This window comes from Diabrotica virgifera, chromosome 1 (genome assembly GCF_917563875.1).
Source record: "Diabrotica virgifera virgifera chromosome 1, PGI_DIABVI_V3a".
Lineage (NCBI taxonomy): Eukaryota > Metazoa > Arthropoda > Insecta > Coleoptera > Chrysomelidae > Diabrotica > Diabrotica virgifera.
This window is the reverse complement of record NC_065443.1, coordinates 12,031,330-12,049,777: the sequence shown is the minus strand read 5'-3', so window position 1 is coordinate 12,049,777 and position 18,448 is coordinate 12,031,330. Positions and strand designations below refer to the sequence as shown.

Here is an 18,448-nt window from a genome sequence, read left to right as displayed (position 1 = left end):
CCAAAGATAACGAAAAATTGGATCCATATTGCACAATACCCTGTACTTTGGATACAAACAGGAGAGGCTGATGTTCTGCAGTGGACTTAAAACGGACTGGTGATGATAAATTAAAACAGACTGGTGATGATAATAAGATGGTGAAATATTTTTCACTGAATATTATTTTTTAGGAAATTTTCGGAAAACGATTTCCGAAATACTTTAACCTTCGGATGACCAAGGGGGTAAATTTTGACACCAATGTATGTTTTTATTTAATAAATTCAAAAATATTTTCAATTTTAAACTCATCATTTTTTTATTTAACTTTAATATCATTCTAGATACCCTCATATTTTGTAATAAAAAAATTCCCTATATTTTACGAAAAAAATTTTTTTTTCTGGATTTGGGGTCAAAGATGAACTCCCTTGGCCTTCCATGTTCCAATTTTATATTAAGTAAATACCGTCTATTATGTGGAATTGTTTGTAAGAAACATTCTAATATTGAACAAAACTTGTTTGTTAAACCTGTGGCGACGTAAATTAGTGTATAAATCACAATGTCTAGTTCTAGGTTCAGAATGACGATTCCTGTTTTGGTTCAGTTGTGATTGAAATATGTTTTACTAATGTTTATTCATCATTTATTGATAGAATACTAATATTAAAATTACGAATACATTATTTTATTTCTTAAAACAACTTATTTCTTTCGTCAATTGTCATTTTTACTTGGGGTCATTTTTTACCCCCGTTGGTCATCCACGTAACAAAAAAGGGTCGGTCATCGGAAGGTTAAAGTTTCTTGCTAAATAAGTATGAAACTTCTGTATCTTTGCGTAGAAAAAAAAGTAAAGAAACAACCCTAATTATAATCGATAAAACAGACTGCATCAATGCACCAATAAGAGAATACAATACTAATTATTCTCATTCACATCTTAAGATGATAACATTTTTCATTCATTTTTTTTGCAAAAACCTACTCAGTTTATGATTTTTTCTATAAAATCATCAATTATCTTTCAATATTTAATAATAAATTATTACGAACCCTACACTAACACGAAGATTTCACAGTAAGTTATTAATTTGATGTATAATTATAGGATTGCGGAGATCTAACACAGCGTTTCTTTGATCTTATAGCGAAACGAATGGAGAATTGTATTAAACAAATCTGTTTGAAGAACAATATGAGAAACACCATAGTTAAAGTCTTTGTAATTATCGATGCACAGAGTAATGCCACAATGTTTAAAATAACCACATATTTGGTGTATATCATAAAAAGCATCAATGCGTAGTGTTTGCTAATGTTATAGCAATAGTATCTAGCAAGAAGGAAACAGGAAATTTACACAATATTAGTTTGAAATTGTTTGACGTTTCGATTTCCACTTCGGAAATCGTTATCAAAATACAATACATTAATAAATTGTCAATATGAATGAATCAGATAAATTATTAAAATAATTTTTTTACCAAGCAACAAAAACAAAATTTGTTTAACTTATTAATGCTTTGTATTTTAATAACGATTTCCGATGTGAAAATCGAAACGTCAAATAAATTTAATTTTAAACTTAAATTATGGCTTATTCCCAAATACATAATATAATAAATTATAAGATGCCACAAGGAAATATTTTCAGAACAATATTAATAAATTAAACAAAATTTTGTTTTTGTTAAACCGGAAGGGATACGGATAACTAAATAATTAGAAGAAAAATCCATAAAAAAAGAACTAAACAAGAATAACATAAAACAAAATACTTGTAATGCACAGTCCAAAAATATGTAAGAGGAAAGTATTTCACAATACAAACAAATAATAATACATATGGATTTGAGGAACTTGACGAGGTTCGAATATCTGGAAACCAAATATAGAAGAAGAAACCCAAAATAGACAAATAAAAGCGAACAAGTATTTTCATGCATTAAAGAGGTTCATAAGAAATAAATGCATATCAAGAGGTACCAAATTAAGAATATACAGAACGGTTATTAGGCCTTCAGTAACTTATGCATCAGACACATGGACATTAAATATTAAGAAACAGGAAGTGGTGCAGATACGGCAACGAAAAATAGTAAAATGGGGAACGGCGATTAAATCAGGAAGACAATTGAAGATCTGATAGAGGAAGATACCCTTCCTCTAAGAAGAAGCAGCAATGTGGTCGAATCAGTGTGAACGGTCAACAAATAGAAAGAGTAAGAACGTACACCTACCTGGTACGAACGTCAATGAAAATTCGGACCACTCTCTAGAAATCAAATGTACGATAGGGAAAGCAAGATCTTAATTTAAAAAAATTCAAAAAAGCTATTGAAATGTCATGATTTATCAATACCCATAAAAATCAGGTTAATGTCATGATACATCTTTCCTATACGTATACGTTTCCGTAGTTGAGTCGTGAAATCTCACAGAGGCGCCACCTGTAAGAAAATTTGAGGCTTTCGAAATGTGGCTTTATCGTCGAATCCTGAAAATATCTTATACCAATCACGTTACTACTACTAATCAGGGTGTTTTGTTGGGAATACAAATAGAAAAAGAGCTGATAACCACAATAAAAACAGCCAAAACCGAATATCTTGGTCACATCATGAGCAACGGCGAGAAATATGGACCGCTGCAACTAATTTTACAGAGAAGAGTACAAGTAGAAGGAAAATGAAAACCAGGAAGACGAACGATTTCTTAACTGAAAAATCTAAGTATGTAGTTGAACACAATAACTACAAATCTTTTCAGAGTAGCAGGGTGCAAAGTACAGATTGCCATGATGGTCGCCAACATCCGAAATGGATAGACACTTCAAGAAGAAGAACATAGGACAAAATAGCAGTTTTTAGCACGATACATGAAAGTAATCATGAGAGCGTTAAATCTGCATTTGCCCCGTGTATAATGCGATTTTTTTATAACTCGCCAGTAACATCAAAAGTTTTAACAATTTTTCCGTAAAAAAGAAAAATAAATGGAATATCAAGAAACAATCAGAAAAGTAGGGAACGTTAACAAAAATAAGAAAAGAAAGTGTCAAAGTTTGGTCAAAATTTAGCAAAATCATTTTTTACATCCGCCAGCGGGATAGAAATAGATTTTACCCCAAGGAATATGCGTCAAATTATGATAATTCATGCCAGTTATAGAAAAAAAAATATTTTTGTATGGTATCTATAACAGAATGGGCCAAAGAAAACAGTCCACCCCGATATTTGGCAGTATTTATTAGATTTTAAGGAAATGACGAAACAGGTTGATTTTTATACGTCGATACATACATCTGTCATTTGTCAACCCCCTCTGTTCCACTTTCCCTACCCCTTATTTTTAAATAGGGAATAGGGGTCGTAGCTAGCTCCTTTGAAAGGATGTTCAATTCTCTATTCAGTAATATAAACAATAACATAATTATTTATACAGGGTGTCCAAAAACGATTTTTTAATTTAAATTATTTGACACAAAAAGAAGAATTTAGGTATGTAATTTATTTAATTCAAAATACATTCTACTGCTGTTACAAAACAAAAAACCATGTTTTTTAATAAATAAACATTGCTTTTCTCTTAATTTCAATGTTCAAGCTGCCACAAATCTGCCTCTTGGTAGGTTGAATATTTAATATAAGCAACAAACAATGTTTATTTATCAAATAAAGATTTTTTCCGTTTTCTGTCAGCAGAAGAATGTATTTTGAGTTAAATAAATTACATACATTCTTCTTTTTGTGTCAATTAATTTAATTCAAAATCATTTTTCTTGGACACCCTGTGTAAATAATTATGTCAATGTTAATATTACTAAATAGAGAATTGAATACCCTTTCAAATGAGCTAGCGCACGACCCCTATTCCCTATTAAAAAATAAGGGGTGGGGGAAGTGGAAAGGAGGGGGTTGATAAATGACAAATGTATGTACCGTAAAAATGTGTCCCCTTGGATCAAAAATTGACCTGTTTCGTCATTTTCTTAAAATCTAATAAATACTGCCAAATATCGAGGTGGACTGTTTTTTTTGGCCCACTCTGTATATTATGTATAGGTAATAATATTTAGTATAATATAAAATTTGTAATAAATGTGATCATTTATAAATAAGGAATTTTACAGATTAAAGAAACACAACTAAAAAAATAACATTCTACACATGTAAAAAAACTATTCGAAGAAAATATCGATACTATCAAGGGGATAGGTGCAAAATTTTTGTCCAATGCAATTTAAATGCATTCATTTTTTGGGAATCGTGAGAAAACTAATAATAATGTTTTACAAATATAAACGCAGAATGAAAGATTGCATTATTACCGAAAGCCGAAAGTCCCTGAAAACTTCTATAATGTTTATTTTAATAAGTTAGAGGGGTGAAAAAAGAGAAAATTTAGTGTGATTTTTAATTTCTAATATTTTATTCAAAAGAAACTTTTTGTTTATTCTTAGGGACTTTCGACCCTCGGTAATAATCTAATCTTTCATTCTGCATTTAAATTTTTCAAAAATATTTATTAGTTTTCTCAGGATTCGAAAAAAAATGAATGCATTTAAATAGCATTGGACGATGATATTGCGCCTACCCCCTTAAATTATTCAATAATTTGTTAAAAGATTAAATAAATATCGTGAAAAGCGCGGGAATTAATTAATACTCCTTATGAAAGCGTTTTTCGCAGAAAGAATTTGATATAATGATTAAAAAAGTCAAATCAATGTAAATAATTAATAAAGAAACTATTTTTGGTAGGGTAAAAACTTTTAACGAATTTTTGCGAATAAATATGTTCTATAAAAGCTTTTCCAAAAAAAATGTCATCACATTCGTGTAATTTATTGGCAAAAATGCAAATTTTTGGTAGAAAATCTGACTCATTTTAAGAATTTATTCGAAGAAAAATCAATACTATCAATATTACTTAAATTACTCAAGAATATCAAATAAAGAATATTCAAGAATACAAATTAAATGAATATCATGTGAAAAGCTCTGGGACTAATAAAGCTCCTTTTAAAATCTTTCTTTCGCAGAAAGCAATTGATATAATGATTAAACCAATCAAAGTAATGTAAATAAATTAATAAACAAAATATTTTTTGTGGGCTAAAAACTACGAACGAAATTTGGCGGACAAATATTTTCTATAAACGCTTTTCCAAACAAATGTGTAATTTTCTGGCCAGAATGCAAATTTTGTCAGGTAGAAAATCTGACACATTTATAAGAGATTATCCGAAGAAAATATCAATACTATCAACATTAGTTAAATTATTCAAGAATATGTTAACAAATTAAATAAATATCATGTGAAAAGCTCTGGGACTAATAAAGCTCTTCGCGGAAAACATTTGATATAATGATAACAATCAAAGTAATGTAAATAAATCAATAAATAAAAAAATTTTGGTAGGGTAAAAGTTTTTAAAGAGTTTTTGCGAATAAATATGTTCTATAAAGGCTTTTACAAAAAAAATATATATCGTATCGTGTAATTTTCTGACAAAAATGCAAAATTATTGTAAATAATTAAAAAAAACTATTTTTGGTATTGTTAAAACTTTTAACGAAATTTGGCGCACAAAAAATATTTTCTTCAAAAGCTTTTCAAAAGAAATTTAGATATCTGATATCGTGTAATTTTCTGGCAAAAATACAAATTTTATCAGGTAGAAAATCTGACACATTTATAAGAAACTATTTGAAGAAAATATCAATATTATAAGCATTACTTAAATTATTTAAGAATATGTTATAAAATTTAATAAATATCATGTGAAAAGCTCTGGGACTAATAAAGCTCCTTTTGAAATCGATCTTTTCGCAGCAAGCAGTTAACTCGAAAAAAAAAATAATTTTATTAACGTTTCGACATCCACATCGGATGTCGTTGTCAAAATACAAAATATTAATTTGGCGGACAAATATTTTCGATAAAAGCTTTTCCAAAAAAATATATCTAATACCGTGTAATTTTCTGTAAAAAATGCAAATTTTGTCAGGTAGAAAAAAAAAGAAAAACTTACCTTTCTATTCGCGTTCACTATCGTCACGAGCAAAAGAACTAGTAGGGCTGTCGCCCGGCACAAGCCAGGCCGCAGCGTCATGGCAACTAGCTCCATGTTTCTTAGCCGGCGTTGCGGATGATGTCCTCCCCACTAAGCCGCCTTAAAGCTCTCGCAAAGCCTCCGCGAGACCGGCGTCCTTTTCTCGAATACCTCCCCCGGGCTGCACCCTATTAACCCCAGATTTTAACACGATAATCACACATCATCAGGGTATAATTTGACCAAATTTGGACGCCGGGGGTCAAGCGGTTGGCCGGCAAAAGAGGCTTAAGTGCGATTCGGCCGCTCTCGCGCAGTTCGCTGAAAATGTAGAAGTGGGCTTTGAATCATTGACTGAAAGTAAGTTCTTCTGTGGTCCTCAGTAACGCGCGAGTCCGCGTTTGTTCAATACACAAAGGTAGTGTTAGTGGTATTCCCCTCTACGGGGATAAGAGGACGAAATGATCGGCCATGGACTGGGGTATGTCACCAAAGTTATTTTTTTTACTACTAAAAAATATTAAAAAAATCATTTTTTGATCCAATCTTTCATGTGGCTCATAAACAATTCTATTTTTATTACAAAATGTGAACTTGCTCATATGTGGAAGTTTTTAATTCCAAAAGAATGACATAATAGTATTAGATTCTTGGTAGAAAATTCTTAAAGTGCGTAAAGCCTTACAAAAGGTATTTAAAAAATAATTTTGGTCTTTACTACTCACAGTTGTTGATGAGCTATTTAATTGAAATTTTCTTCGTTAATTTAATTTTATAAAACTAGAAGACTATTGATAAAGAAAAATGTTTTTTCTCGCTTTTTAATGTGTTGTTTTTCTTTTTATGACAAAAGGTATAGACGAACGAAACATTCTAAAATCTTAACACATAAAAATAAAAATCAAAAATGTGCAATCAAACAAAAAATAACTGAAAATTGTATGCATTGAATTATAAAAATTATTGCTTGAAACAAAACCATATTTTGCTATATAATACATTTTGCCTTTTGTGTGTACTGATCAATTCAACATTCCACATGATTTTGGTGTTTCGTTTTTTCAACATTCTAGACAAATATTTCTGCCAAATTATCTTCTTTATGTGTCGTTTATTAAAAAACTATTGGAAACTAATGTCCGTCATTAGATATTTCTATTTTGCCAAAGGTGTGTTTGCTTCATTTCGTTTTTCTCATCACGCACCGTAAAAATGCATATTTTTTCATCATCGGCATCAACTTCTTTTTATTTGTGTGGTTTCAGCTCATCATTTTACTCACGTTTCAGCGTCGAATTGTTTATTTTAAAGTTTCTGTAACTTTTTGTGCAAATTGTTTCCAATTTTGCTGGTCTGCATGAATTGCTCCCATTTTTTCAGTCGTTCTTCCCCGTTTTTGTCACATTTTGTTTATTCTGTTTATTAATTTTTCGTTAGTCTGTCTTTTTTCTTTCTTCTGTACTCTTTGCTACTATTATTCTTTTAATTAAGTTGTTTTGCTTTTCTCCATTAGATGTCCATACGTCCATACCTGCTTCCTCAATTTTTTTTGCGTAATAATTGTTTATTTATCTAGAATTTATGTATCTATCCATTTTGGTCTTTCCAGATATCCCTCTAGGGCATTTCATATCTATCATTTTTGTGTTGTGTTTATTGTTAACTGCCCATGATTCACTCACATGTATAATAGAAGAACATTATATTGTGTTAAAAACTGAAAAGGTTTAATTTCATGTATTTACTTAGTTCATAATCATATTATGTTTCTACTATCTCAAATTCTTCCTCTTTGATTTCGATTGTTCTTTGTTGCTATTTTTTTTCTTATTTTGTTTATATACTTCTATTTCTTGTGAGGCATCAGGATTCAGCAAATCGGAATTTTCCACTAAGTCTCCATCTTGTTTAAAAAGGTCGTTGGGTATGTAGGTGGCCCTTTCGTTGTCCAGCTCAGTTTTCTTTTAGTCTACTTGCCTTTTTTGTATTGTGTTGATTTTTTGATTCGTGGTCTTTCCTCTGATAGTCTTCTTATTGGTGAACCATGTCTCGTGGTTTTTACTACTATATGTTTTCATTCGACTTCTATGATCGCCGATTTAACTCAACGTATGTCGTATATCTGTACTTTTAGCTCTGTCCCATAGTGCCTTATCACCGATTTTCCTAAAGATTTTCCTCTCTGCTGTTTCTACCATTCTTCTTGTCCTCTCTGTGTCATGTGTCAGGTCGTGTTTCTGCCGATTACGTCATTATTAGTCTGATTACTGTTTTGTAAATTTTGCCTTTCATTTTTTTCCCGATATTTTTATTTCTCAATATTGTTTCACTCAGGCAATATGCGGCCCTCTTTGCTATATTCACTTGACTCCCACTTTGGTTTCGAACTTTCCGTAGCTGGATAGTGCGATTCCTAGATATTTAAACTCCAATCACTGGTTCTATTAACCAACCCTCGCTACCTATAACCACGCATTTTTTTTTTGTAGGGAAATTAACATTTAACATGTTAATGTAACATTTAACATTTAATATATTCTGGTGGGTATACTAAATTAGTACAGTATACGTCAGTGGCGGCCCGTGAGGTAGTGCCATAGAGCCATGGCACTACCTTGCTAACTATGCAGAAACATATTTTTTATCTTAAAAACATTTTAATGCCTGTTTATTTTTTTTGTGAATATTTCTCTTTATTTTTATAAATTATATCAAATCTGGCAACTGTGTAGCGCAATGCAAATCTACCGACTCTGGCCACCCACAGCTGACCGGATAAAGGATGAAAATCATAAAAATCCCAGTGCCGAACGGCATAGTGGCTCGTGAGAAAAGAGAAAGATTGTATGAGCATCCTGTGTAAGTGACAGAGAGAGAGCGGTATTGCACTTTTAACATACGTTTAAATTGGAGTCTCCGTGCCAGGCTCGAAATCTCGAAAAGGAAGTTAGTGGATCTTAAGATACAATGTTTTAGATCTACATATTTCTAGTTTCTTTACGCGTTCGCTTGACGCTATTGTGTTTATTGTCTACTACTGTATTGTATATTTGTGTTTATACTCTACTATATTTTTTAAGGGTCTAGGACGTTTCATCGCCGCCGTTTCGATGCCGCCAGTTCGATGCCGATGCCGGCCGATTCATCGCCAGTCAATTAATCGCTATCTGATAGATTTCTGAATTTTCGACAATTACAATTATTAGTTATTTTTAGTATTAATTAGGAATTCTAGGAAATGCGAGATATGACGGCGATGAAATGGACTGGCGATGAACCGGCGGCATCGAAACGGCCGGCGATGAACCGGCGGCATCGAAACGTCCCATTCCGATTTTTTAATTTGTAATTATTAGTTAGTGCGTTGTGATCGTGGGTGTCGTAGGTATAAAAATAATATTTTGATTATTTTCTACGTTTAATTTATTTATTGACAATGAATCAAATTAGTATATTAAAAAACTCTTTTGGTGGTTTTTCGTTAGAAAAAAAACTACAAATTAAAGAACTCGGTCGGCCTTTACCCGATTTAAAAATTGAAAAACAAAGTGGAAATGGACAAAAACTTCGCTGTCGTAAGTTTAATAAAATTATTTATGATAAAAATAGCTGGTTGTGTGGTTGCGAACAAACTAATAAACTCTTCTGTTTTGTATGCGTTTTGTTTGGAGGTGACGAGACTTGGTCAAACAAAGGCACCGATGATCTTGTACATATATGGGAGAAATTGAAATCCCATGAAAAATCTAAAGTGCACATGAATAACGTTTTTAGCTTTTCAATGCTTGGTAAGTTAAATATAAAAACCCAATTAAATTCAGCTTATCGTGATACTCTAATTAGACATAATGAACAGGTAGATAAGAATCGATATTTTTTTTTATTTATATTTTATATCCTTTTTGACCATATCGTAAAACCGCCACAAAAAATTTAGGCAGCTGCCCGGATTCTGGCACTACCTTCCTAAAGTTATACGAGCCGCCACTGGTATACGCTATAAATCATCTTCGCTTTGAGAGATTAGTATTGCATCGTCTGCATAACAGACTATTTTAAGTTGATTTTCTCCCTTTTGGTATCCTTTTTTAGTTCTTACTTCTTTATTACTTCATCCATGATTAGGTTCAACAATAGAGGACTCAGGGAATCCCAATGTCTTATCCTTTAATTCCCTGTAGGCCTCCTTTATCCCTTTTCAATGTTTATTCCTCCGTTTGTTGTCACTTCTAGTGTTGGTGGGTTACTATCATCACTTTTAGCAAATAGGGATCAAAAGTAGGCTGCCCAGTTTTCCTTCGGAATGTGTATCTTTTTTATCAGTTTCTTTATTTTTCTTTGTCGTCTGATCTCTGATTTCTTTTCTTTCTTTTATTTCTGATTCGTCTATAGTGATTTTATGACTGTTGTGTTTGTTGTGTTCTATATTCTAAAAAGATTTCTTCTTTTGTTATCATTTTATCTTCACTTGTGTCACTGGTGTTAACGTTTGGGTTCTGTAAATTATATTTTATGTAAATAAAATCAACAAATTATTCAACAATATTATTCTATACAGGGTGTTTCATTGGGAAAGTAATATACGTTAACTGTAGAAAGAGGACACTTAGGCGGTCTCAAAAATACCATACTTAATGGGTCTTACTCCATTAATAACAGAGATACTGGGTGTTTTATCTATTTTGCCATTTTCTTATTTGGTTCATAACTTTTTAACCACACTGTATATTTATTTTATATTTGGCATGCAAATATCCTTTAAGGTGTACAATAAATTAATTTATTTACAAATATAAAAAATCCAGGCCCGGATTAAAAAATATTAGAAAAATTTTCCGACCCAAAAACAACCCTCTACATTAAATTTTTTTAAAAGTGATTTTTTGGTTGAAAAGAGAATGAAAAACTAAATTTACTGGTATACTTTAAATTTTCGGCAAAATGGTTTTTCTGGTCAAATTTTGAATTTGAATTCTGAAATTATGTGAATTGCGAGGGCTCTAAGTAAAAAAAAATTAAATACAACTTACACCTTGTTAACCGCACTGTATATTTATTTTATATTTAACAGGCGAATATTCTTTTAGGTGTCTAATCAATTATTTTATTTACAATTATAAAAAATCCAGGTCTGGATTAAAAAATATTGTAAAAATTTTCCGACCCCAAAAAACACCCTGTATATTAAATTTTTTTAAAATGGATTTTTTTGTTAAAAAGAGGATGAAAAACTAAATCTAGTGGTATACTTTGAATTTTCGGCAAAATGATTTTTCTGGTCAAACTTTGAATTTGAATTCTGAAATTATGTATGTGAATTGCGAGAGCTCTAAGTAGAAAAAAATTAAATACAACTTACAACTTGTTAACCGCATTGTATATTTATTTTATATTTAACACGCTAATATTCTTTTACTTGTCCAATCAATTATTTTATTTACAATTATAAAAATCCAGGTCTGGATTAAAAAATATTGTAAAAATGTTCCGACCCAAAAGAACACCCTGTATATTAATTTTTTTTAAATGGATTTTGCATTTGAAAAGAGGATGAAAAACTAAATTTAGTGGTATACTTTGAATTTTCGGCAAAATCATTTTTCTGATAAAATTTTGAATTTGAATTCTGAAATTATGTCAATTGCGAGTGCTCTAAGTAGAAACAATTAAAATGCGACTTAATTTTAATTAATACCATTATTTAATCTAAATTGGTAAAATGTTAAAACATTTCAGTGTTTTTTATTATCTGTGACAAATAGTTTATGGCGAATATTCATCTTTAAATAATGAATAAATAATAAATAGTCAATAAAGAATACATCACTTTAATCAACAAAGTATCTAAAAATTATAACAAAACAGAGAAAATGTGCAGCATAACTATTCAAAACTAAAGTACTTATTCAAAATTACTACCATCAGAAATTATTGTTATGTGTCAAAATGTTATTATTTTACCAATTTAGATTAAATAATGATATTAATTAAAATTAAATCATATTTTAATTTTTTTTTTACTTTGAGCTTCGCAATTCACATAATTTCAGAATTCAAATTCAAAGTTTTACAAGAAAAATTATTTTGCCGAAAATTCAAAGTATACCATTAAATTTAGTTTTCCATCCTCTTTTTAAATGCAAAATCCATTTAAAAAAAATTTAATATACAGGGTGTTTTTTTTGGGTCGGAACATTTATACAATATTTTTTAATCCGGACCTGGATTTTTTTATTTGTAAATAAATTAATTGATTGGACACCTAAAAGAATATTCGCGTGTTAAATATAAAATGAATATACAGTGCGGTTGACAAGTTGTAAACTGTGTTTCAATTTTTTTTGTACTTAGAGCTCTCGAAATTCACATAATTATAGAATTTAAATTCAAAAATTGACCAGAAAAATCATTTTGCCAAAAATTCAAAGTATACCACTAAATTTAGTTTTTCATCCTCTTTTCAACTAAAAAATCCATTTTAAAAAAATTTAATGTACAGGGTGTTGTTTTTGGGTTGGAATATTTTTCCAATTTTTTTTAAACCGGACCTGGATTTTTTACAATTGTAAATAAATTCATTTATTGTACACCTTAAACGATATTTGCGTGCCAAATATAAAATAAATATACAGTGTGGTTAAAAAGTTATGAAATAATTAGGAAAATGGCAAAATAGATAAAACACTCAGTATCTTTGTTATTAATGGAGTAAGACCCATTAAGTATGGTATTTTTGAGACCGCCTAAGTGTCCTCTTTCTGCAGTTAACGTATGTTACTTTCCCAATGAAACACCCTGTATAAAAATATTCTGACACTCGGCATCACGCTAGTTCTTACAGATTATAGTCAACTCCTTTGACTGATGCAAAATACATAATTGATAACTTTTTGGCATTAACGATTTCTTCTTCAAAAATCACCGTAAAATTAACAGGAATCCCTTTGTTAAAAATGGTGGATGCCTCGGATGCGCATTCGCCAAAATTCACATAGTTCAAACGAGTTTCCTAAATCAATTAATGAATATTTATATCGGCCTCAATGGTGATACATCGGCTGACTGAAGATTTTTATTGACAGGCATTTTTAACGAATCGATATATACGATCATTTTTGAGATTGGGTCAGTGCGAAGACATTTTAATGAGATCTGTCAATTAATTTTGCCGATGAGGGTATTATTCTTAACCGACGTGCGGTTTCCAAAAGGGTTTGCGCGATTTAAATGATGCATCGTCTTTCGGATTTAAAACTTTCGGCGCTTTCGCATATAAAATATACGGATGCTAAAAAGAGAAATTAATCTGATTAATTTTAGAAGCCCTCGTTCTGGTTTCCGACAATGTTTTGGTTTACTTTTTAATTTTTTGTTGTTTAAATTTTTCCCAAATTAAAAGAGACTGGATAAGTTATGGGGGTATTAAGAGGCAACAGTAGCGATCAACAGGTAGCAACAAAAACGGTCCAAGATTGTGGCTGTAATTTTGAATATTTTGTCGAGATATTTGGCACACATATTCGTAATATAATAAAGAATGCCGGTACAGAGCCCAATTTGAGAAACATTTTAGTTTGTGAAAATTACTCTATAACTAAATAAAATATTGCAAAAAGGAGCCTGTACCGCCATTAAGAAGAACAAAAAAAACTTTCTTAAACTAAACTTTTTTATCCCATGCCTAGATTTTGTGTCATATTGGACCTAGTAAAATTTTTTATCTCTAACAAGAAATCGAACATATTATAACGAAATAACTGATTAGTCAACATAGAGAAAGTGTCACTGTCATTTTGACAAACCTGCGTCAGATTTCTATTCTGTTATCTGCATAGGGATTACGAGCACTTTACGGCGCTACGGTAAAACATGGCGGATACGATTCCTATCGAGTGTTCGTAATCCCTATGCAGATAACAGAACAGAAATCTGACGCAGGTTTGTCAAAATGACAGTGACACTTTCTCTATGTTGACTAATCAGTTATTTCTTTATAATATGTTCGATTTCTTGTTAGAAATAAAAAATTTTACTAGGTCCAATATGACACAAAATCTAGGCATGGGATAAAAAAGTTTAGTTTAAGAAAGTTTTTTTTGTTCTTCTTAATGGCGGTACAGGCTCCTTTTTGCAATATTTTATTTAGTTATAGAGTAATTTTCACAAACTAAAATGTTTCTCAAATTGGGCTCTGTACCGGCATTCTTTATTATATTACGAATATGTGTGCCAAATATCTCGACAAAATATTCAAAATTACAGCCGCAATCTTGGACCGTTTTTGTTGCTACCTGTTGATCGCTACTGTTGCCTCTTAAGAAGAAGAAATCTAATCGTGTACAAAACTAGTTATATCTATAAAAAGTATTTCTACAGTTTTCACTGTATTCCCGCACTCAACCGTTCTCTCCAGCTCTTTCTGTCTTGCCAGTCCCCTTCCCGTAGATTTCTTTTCTCCATTGCCTCGTCCACTTTATCTCTGAAGAATCTTCGAGTTCTGCCTCTCTTCCTTCTTCCTATCGGGCTTCACTCTGTTATTCTGTTTATCCAACGATTTTGGTCTGCTCTTCTGACATGTCCGTACCAGGTTAATCTCTTCTGTTCTATGTATACTTCGTCTAATTTACTTACCGTTGCACGTCATCCGCGTCATAGCCTGTGACGTCACATGATACCAACACGAAATATTTAGGCGGTAGGTGTGTTCTTTTTTAGAATCATTTTGCCGAGTACACTGTAATAACAGCCACTAGACATATTTTATTATATACGCGTAGAAATAATATTTGAAGATTTCTATTAATGTTAACCAAAAGAAATACACAATAATATGTTTCATTTAATTTGTATACATACATGGATTAGAAAGCGTTTTTATGAAGCACAATTGTTCGGAACACTCGGAAACTGTAATCGAACGAAGGTGACATTTTAGAATAAATTGGTAACATTTATTTGACAGTTGCGATGATGAGACTTCATATTTGTTTATATTATTTACTATAAGTATTTGTTTTATTATACTTATTGTTTTTATTATTTACTTTAACGTAAGATTATAACTTAATTCTTGTTCTCTATTTCGTAAGTTTTTATTTATTTACATTGAATATTAATTTGTTTTGTTGTATAATCCACGTTTATAATAATTACGTGATCTATTTGATTTAAAATGGATTCAGGATTTTTTTATACTTTGGCAACGGTAAGTAAATTAGACGGACTGTAGTCTATTATGTCTGAGTTCACTACCATTCTTCTCTTAATCTCTATGTTATTTATTATATCTCTTTTTATTACTCTACAGCTTCCCCTTAGTACATAATTCCATCTCTGTTGCTCTTATTTTGTTTTTGGTTTTCTTATTTATTGTCCAATTTTCACACCCATAAGTGAGAATACTTTTTGTCATGGTATTATAACTTCTTCTTTTTGTTTATATGCGTATGTTCTTATCCCACAGTACTAGGTTCTTATCTACTTTAGTTGTTCCTTTTTTTCATATTGTGAAATCTAAATACTTGTCTGTTCTTCTGATTTGTTTACCTTCGTCTATTTCCAGCTGTTTTATTTTTGTATTTTCCGTTGTTAGGCAATCAGTCTTCTTGTGGTTTATTTCCATCCCATTCTTTGTATATTCCTGTTCCAGTTTTCTCATCATAAAACTGTGGTCATCTTCGTCTTGTGCGATCACTATTTGGTCGTCAGCAAAACTTAGGGTACATAGATATTTGTTCCTTACTGGTATACCCATTCCTTCGCACTTTCTTTCCATGGTTTCAGGGTTTTTTCCAGGAATATTTTGAACAGGGTAGGGGATGTGGAGCAGCTCTGTAGTAGTCGTCCTAGCCTAGTAGCTTATCCTTTGTCATCTTAAATGGACTGCATATTCTATTGCCCGTATTGATAGCTACTGTGATATTCTTGCAGAGTACTTTTACTGATGTTATTAATAATCGGGGAACTTCGATGTCTTCCATTGCATCCTATAGCTGGTTCTAGGCATCGAGTCATATGCCTTTTCTATTAGTTCTTTTAATATGCCATTATTTTTTCTATTAGTTGTTCGACCATGTAAATGTGATCTAAGCATGCTTTCCCCGCTGTGAATCCTGCCTACTCTTCTACGATTTTATCCTGCATATACATCTACAATTTTTCCTTTATGGTCTTTCCATAGAGTCTGCCTATAGACGATATAATGCTGATTCCTCGATAGTTTTCGCAGTTTTTTCTATTTCCTTTCTTATACATTGGAATTTCGATTATCCGTCTCTTCATTAACCGTCACCTCTGTTGACCGTCAGTGTTAAATTTGGTTATCTATTTTTTAACACACTATTTTTTCAACAAGATTTTTATACCGGAAGTTCGACAATACATACTTGCAATCCAAAAATTTGCCACCAAAGGCGATCCTCATTTAGGACAATATCAATCAATCATTGAAACTTTCAAAAGTCGACACAGAAAAAAAATTCAAAACCTCGTTATGAAAGGAGAATATTCGTTGCAAGAATATTGGAAATTTAAACACAGAATACAATTTAAAACACAGTCGACAATGGTGTGGAAGCTTGGGCTGATGTTTCGGAAGTAACACTGAAAAGAGCATGGAATAAATTATGGCTGAATCAAGCGAAGATGAAAATGCTTCGGTGATAGCCCAGAGTGACGCGGTAATAAATGAAGTTATGGCTGAATCAACTGCTTGGTTTTCGTTGCCAAAGATGACATAAACGAATGGTTAATTTGTGATAAGGACGCAAACGGCTACAGATTGCTGATAGATGATGAAATCGTTGAAATGGCAACAGAGACAGATGAAACAGATTCAGAAGCTGACACAGATTTGGAATTTGACGGTGGCGTTGTCGATGATGATATTGAAACTGGTAAAGATTTGCGTAAAGAAGGTAGAGAAACTGCATGTCACATGTAACAATTGATCGAGTGGTATTTTCGACAAGAAGAAGCCAGTAAAGTAGATTATAAGATCTTATGACGATTAAGAAATTAAACCGTTCCAAAATGTGAAGCAACAGTAAAACAAACAAAGATTTCAGAATATTTTAAACCAAACTGATTCGATTGTACCAACACAAATCCCTCTTATATTGTCAAACAAAACATACAAATAACATTTGAAAGTAGTACTATGAATTTTTAATTTTTTGTTTATGTTCTGTTAACCGTCTTTTCGATTATCCATCATACCCTTGGTCCAGTGCCCTGACGGATAATCAAGGTTCCACGGTATATTGATGTCACACTAATCTCGTAAACAAAATAAACCAGTTTTGCACTGCTTTTCAAATATCATCATTCCCTTTTTCTTTATCGTTATGCAGGGTCGGCATCACTAATTACATTTCTTCCATAAGTTTCTATATTGTGTCATATCAATATCGATACCCAAATATTGTCAAAAACCTAGCAATAGTATTTGATCGAAATTATCATGACTCAACTGTAACGAATCGTTAAAAGGAACGCTGTGGGTCTCCGCTGTCTCTGTTCATAATGAGTAAAAAACTATATAAATATGTACACAGGACATAACGTACTGGCGAATAACTATCCATTTACAACTCGTTAACAGTCATCTGGAATAAGATTTACCATAAATACTCACAGCGGAAATGGCAATAAAATACACAGACTGAAAAAACCTACATATGATATATTACCTGAACGAGCGAAACAAATGAGGAATTTACATTGCTTCGCGCAAAAAGACTCCACTTGAAGATGTCTTTTCAGCATTAAAAAAGTGAAGACTAATTTAATGAAAACATCTCATGCATTAAAATAATACACTTTAGAAGACCAAAAATAATCAGTTTTTTCAAGATTTTTTTTCTCAGAACCTTTATTAAAAATGAACATAAAAGTTTTTTCAGCTTAATATCTAAGTCTTAGAGAGTACAAAAAATATATCTTTTTTTATTTATGCACGTACACTAATATTGTAGAGGGCGCAAAAGTCTATGCCTCGAAAAATGATGGCGGACAATAATTAATCTCAGGATTGGGATATCTGAAACAAAAAAATCGTAATGCATTTGAAACAGGAAGGTTTCTTACGTGACAATTTACCACAATTTGACCAAAAAATAAAAAATAAATAATTTTTAAACATGAAAAACGGGCGAATGTTTTCCCGTAAATTCTTTTTTTTTTCCGGAATTTTTCGCTAACGGTGGTAAATTGTCACGTAAGAAACCTTCCTTTTTCAAATGCTGTACGATTTTTTTGTTTCAGAGATCCCAATCCTGAGATTAACTGTCCGCCATCGGAACTACTTTTTTCGAGACCTCGACTTTGGCGCCCTCTACAATATTAGTGTACGTGCATAAATGAAAAAAGATATATAGTCCTGGATCCCACGTCTCAAAAAAA

The 18,448-nt window shown here is 31.5% G+C and overlaps 2 protein-coding genes across 2 annotated transcripts in view; one reads left to right on the top strand and one right to left on the bottom strand.

The window, feature by feature from the left end:
- LOC114326360 (collagen alpha-5(IV) chain-like) overlaps positions 1-6,225 on the bottom strand; it is a 240,986-nt gene extending 234,761 nt beyond the window's left edge. The window contains exon 1 of the mRNA XM_050654543.1: positions 6,026-6,225. Coding sequence (XP_050510500.1) covers positions 6,026-6,121 — 96 coding nt within the window. The 5' untranslated portion in view covers positions 6,122-6,225. The remainder of the gene's footprint in view (positions 1-6,025) is intronic.
- A 10-nt stretch (positions 6,226-6,235) lies between these two features.
- The window catches only part of LOC114326278 (collagen alpha-2(IV) chain), a 73,876-nt gene continuing 61,663 nt past the window's right edge, over positions 6,236-18,448 (top strand). The window contains exon 1 of the mRNA XM_028274624.2: positions 6,236-6,527. Within this exon, the coding sequence (XP_028130425.1) occupies positions 6,508-6,527 (20 nt within the window). The 5' untranslated portion in view covers positions 6,236-6,507. The remainder of the gene's footprint in view (positions 6,528-18,448) is intronic.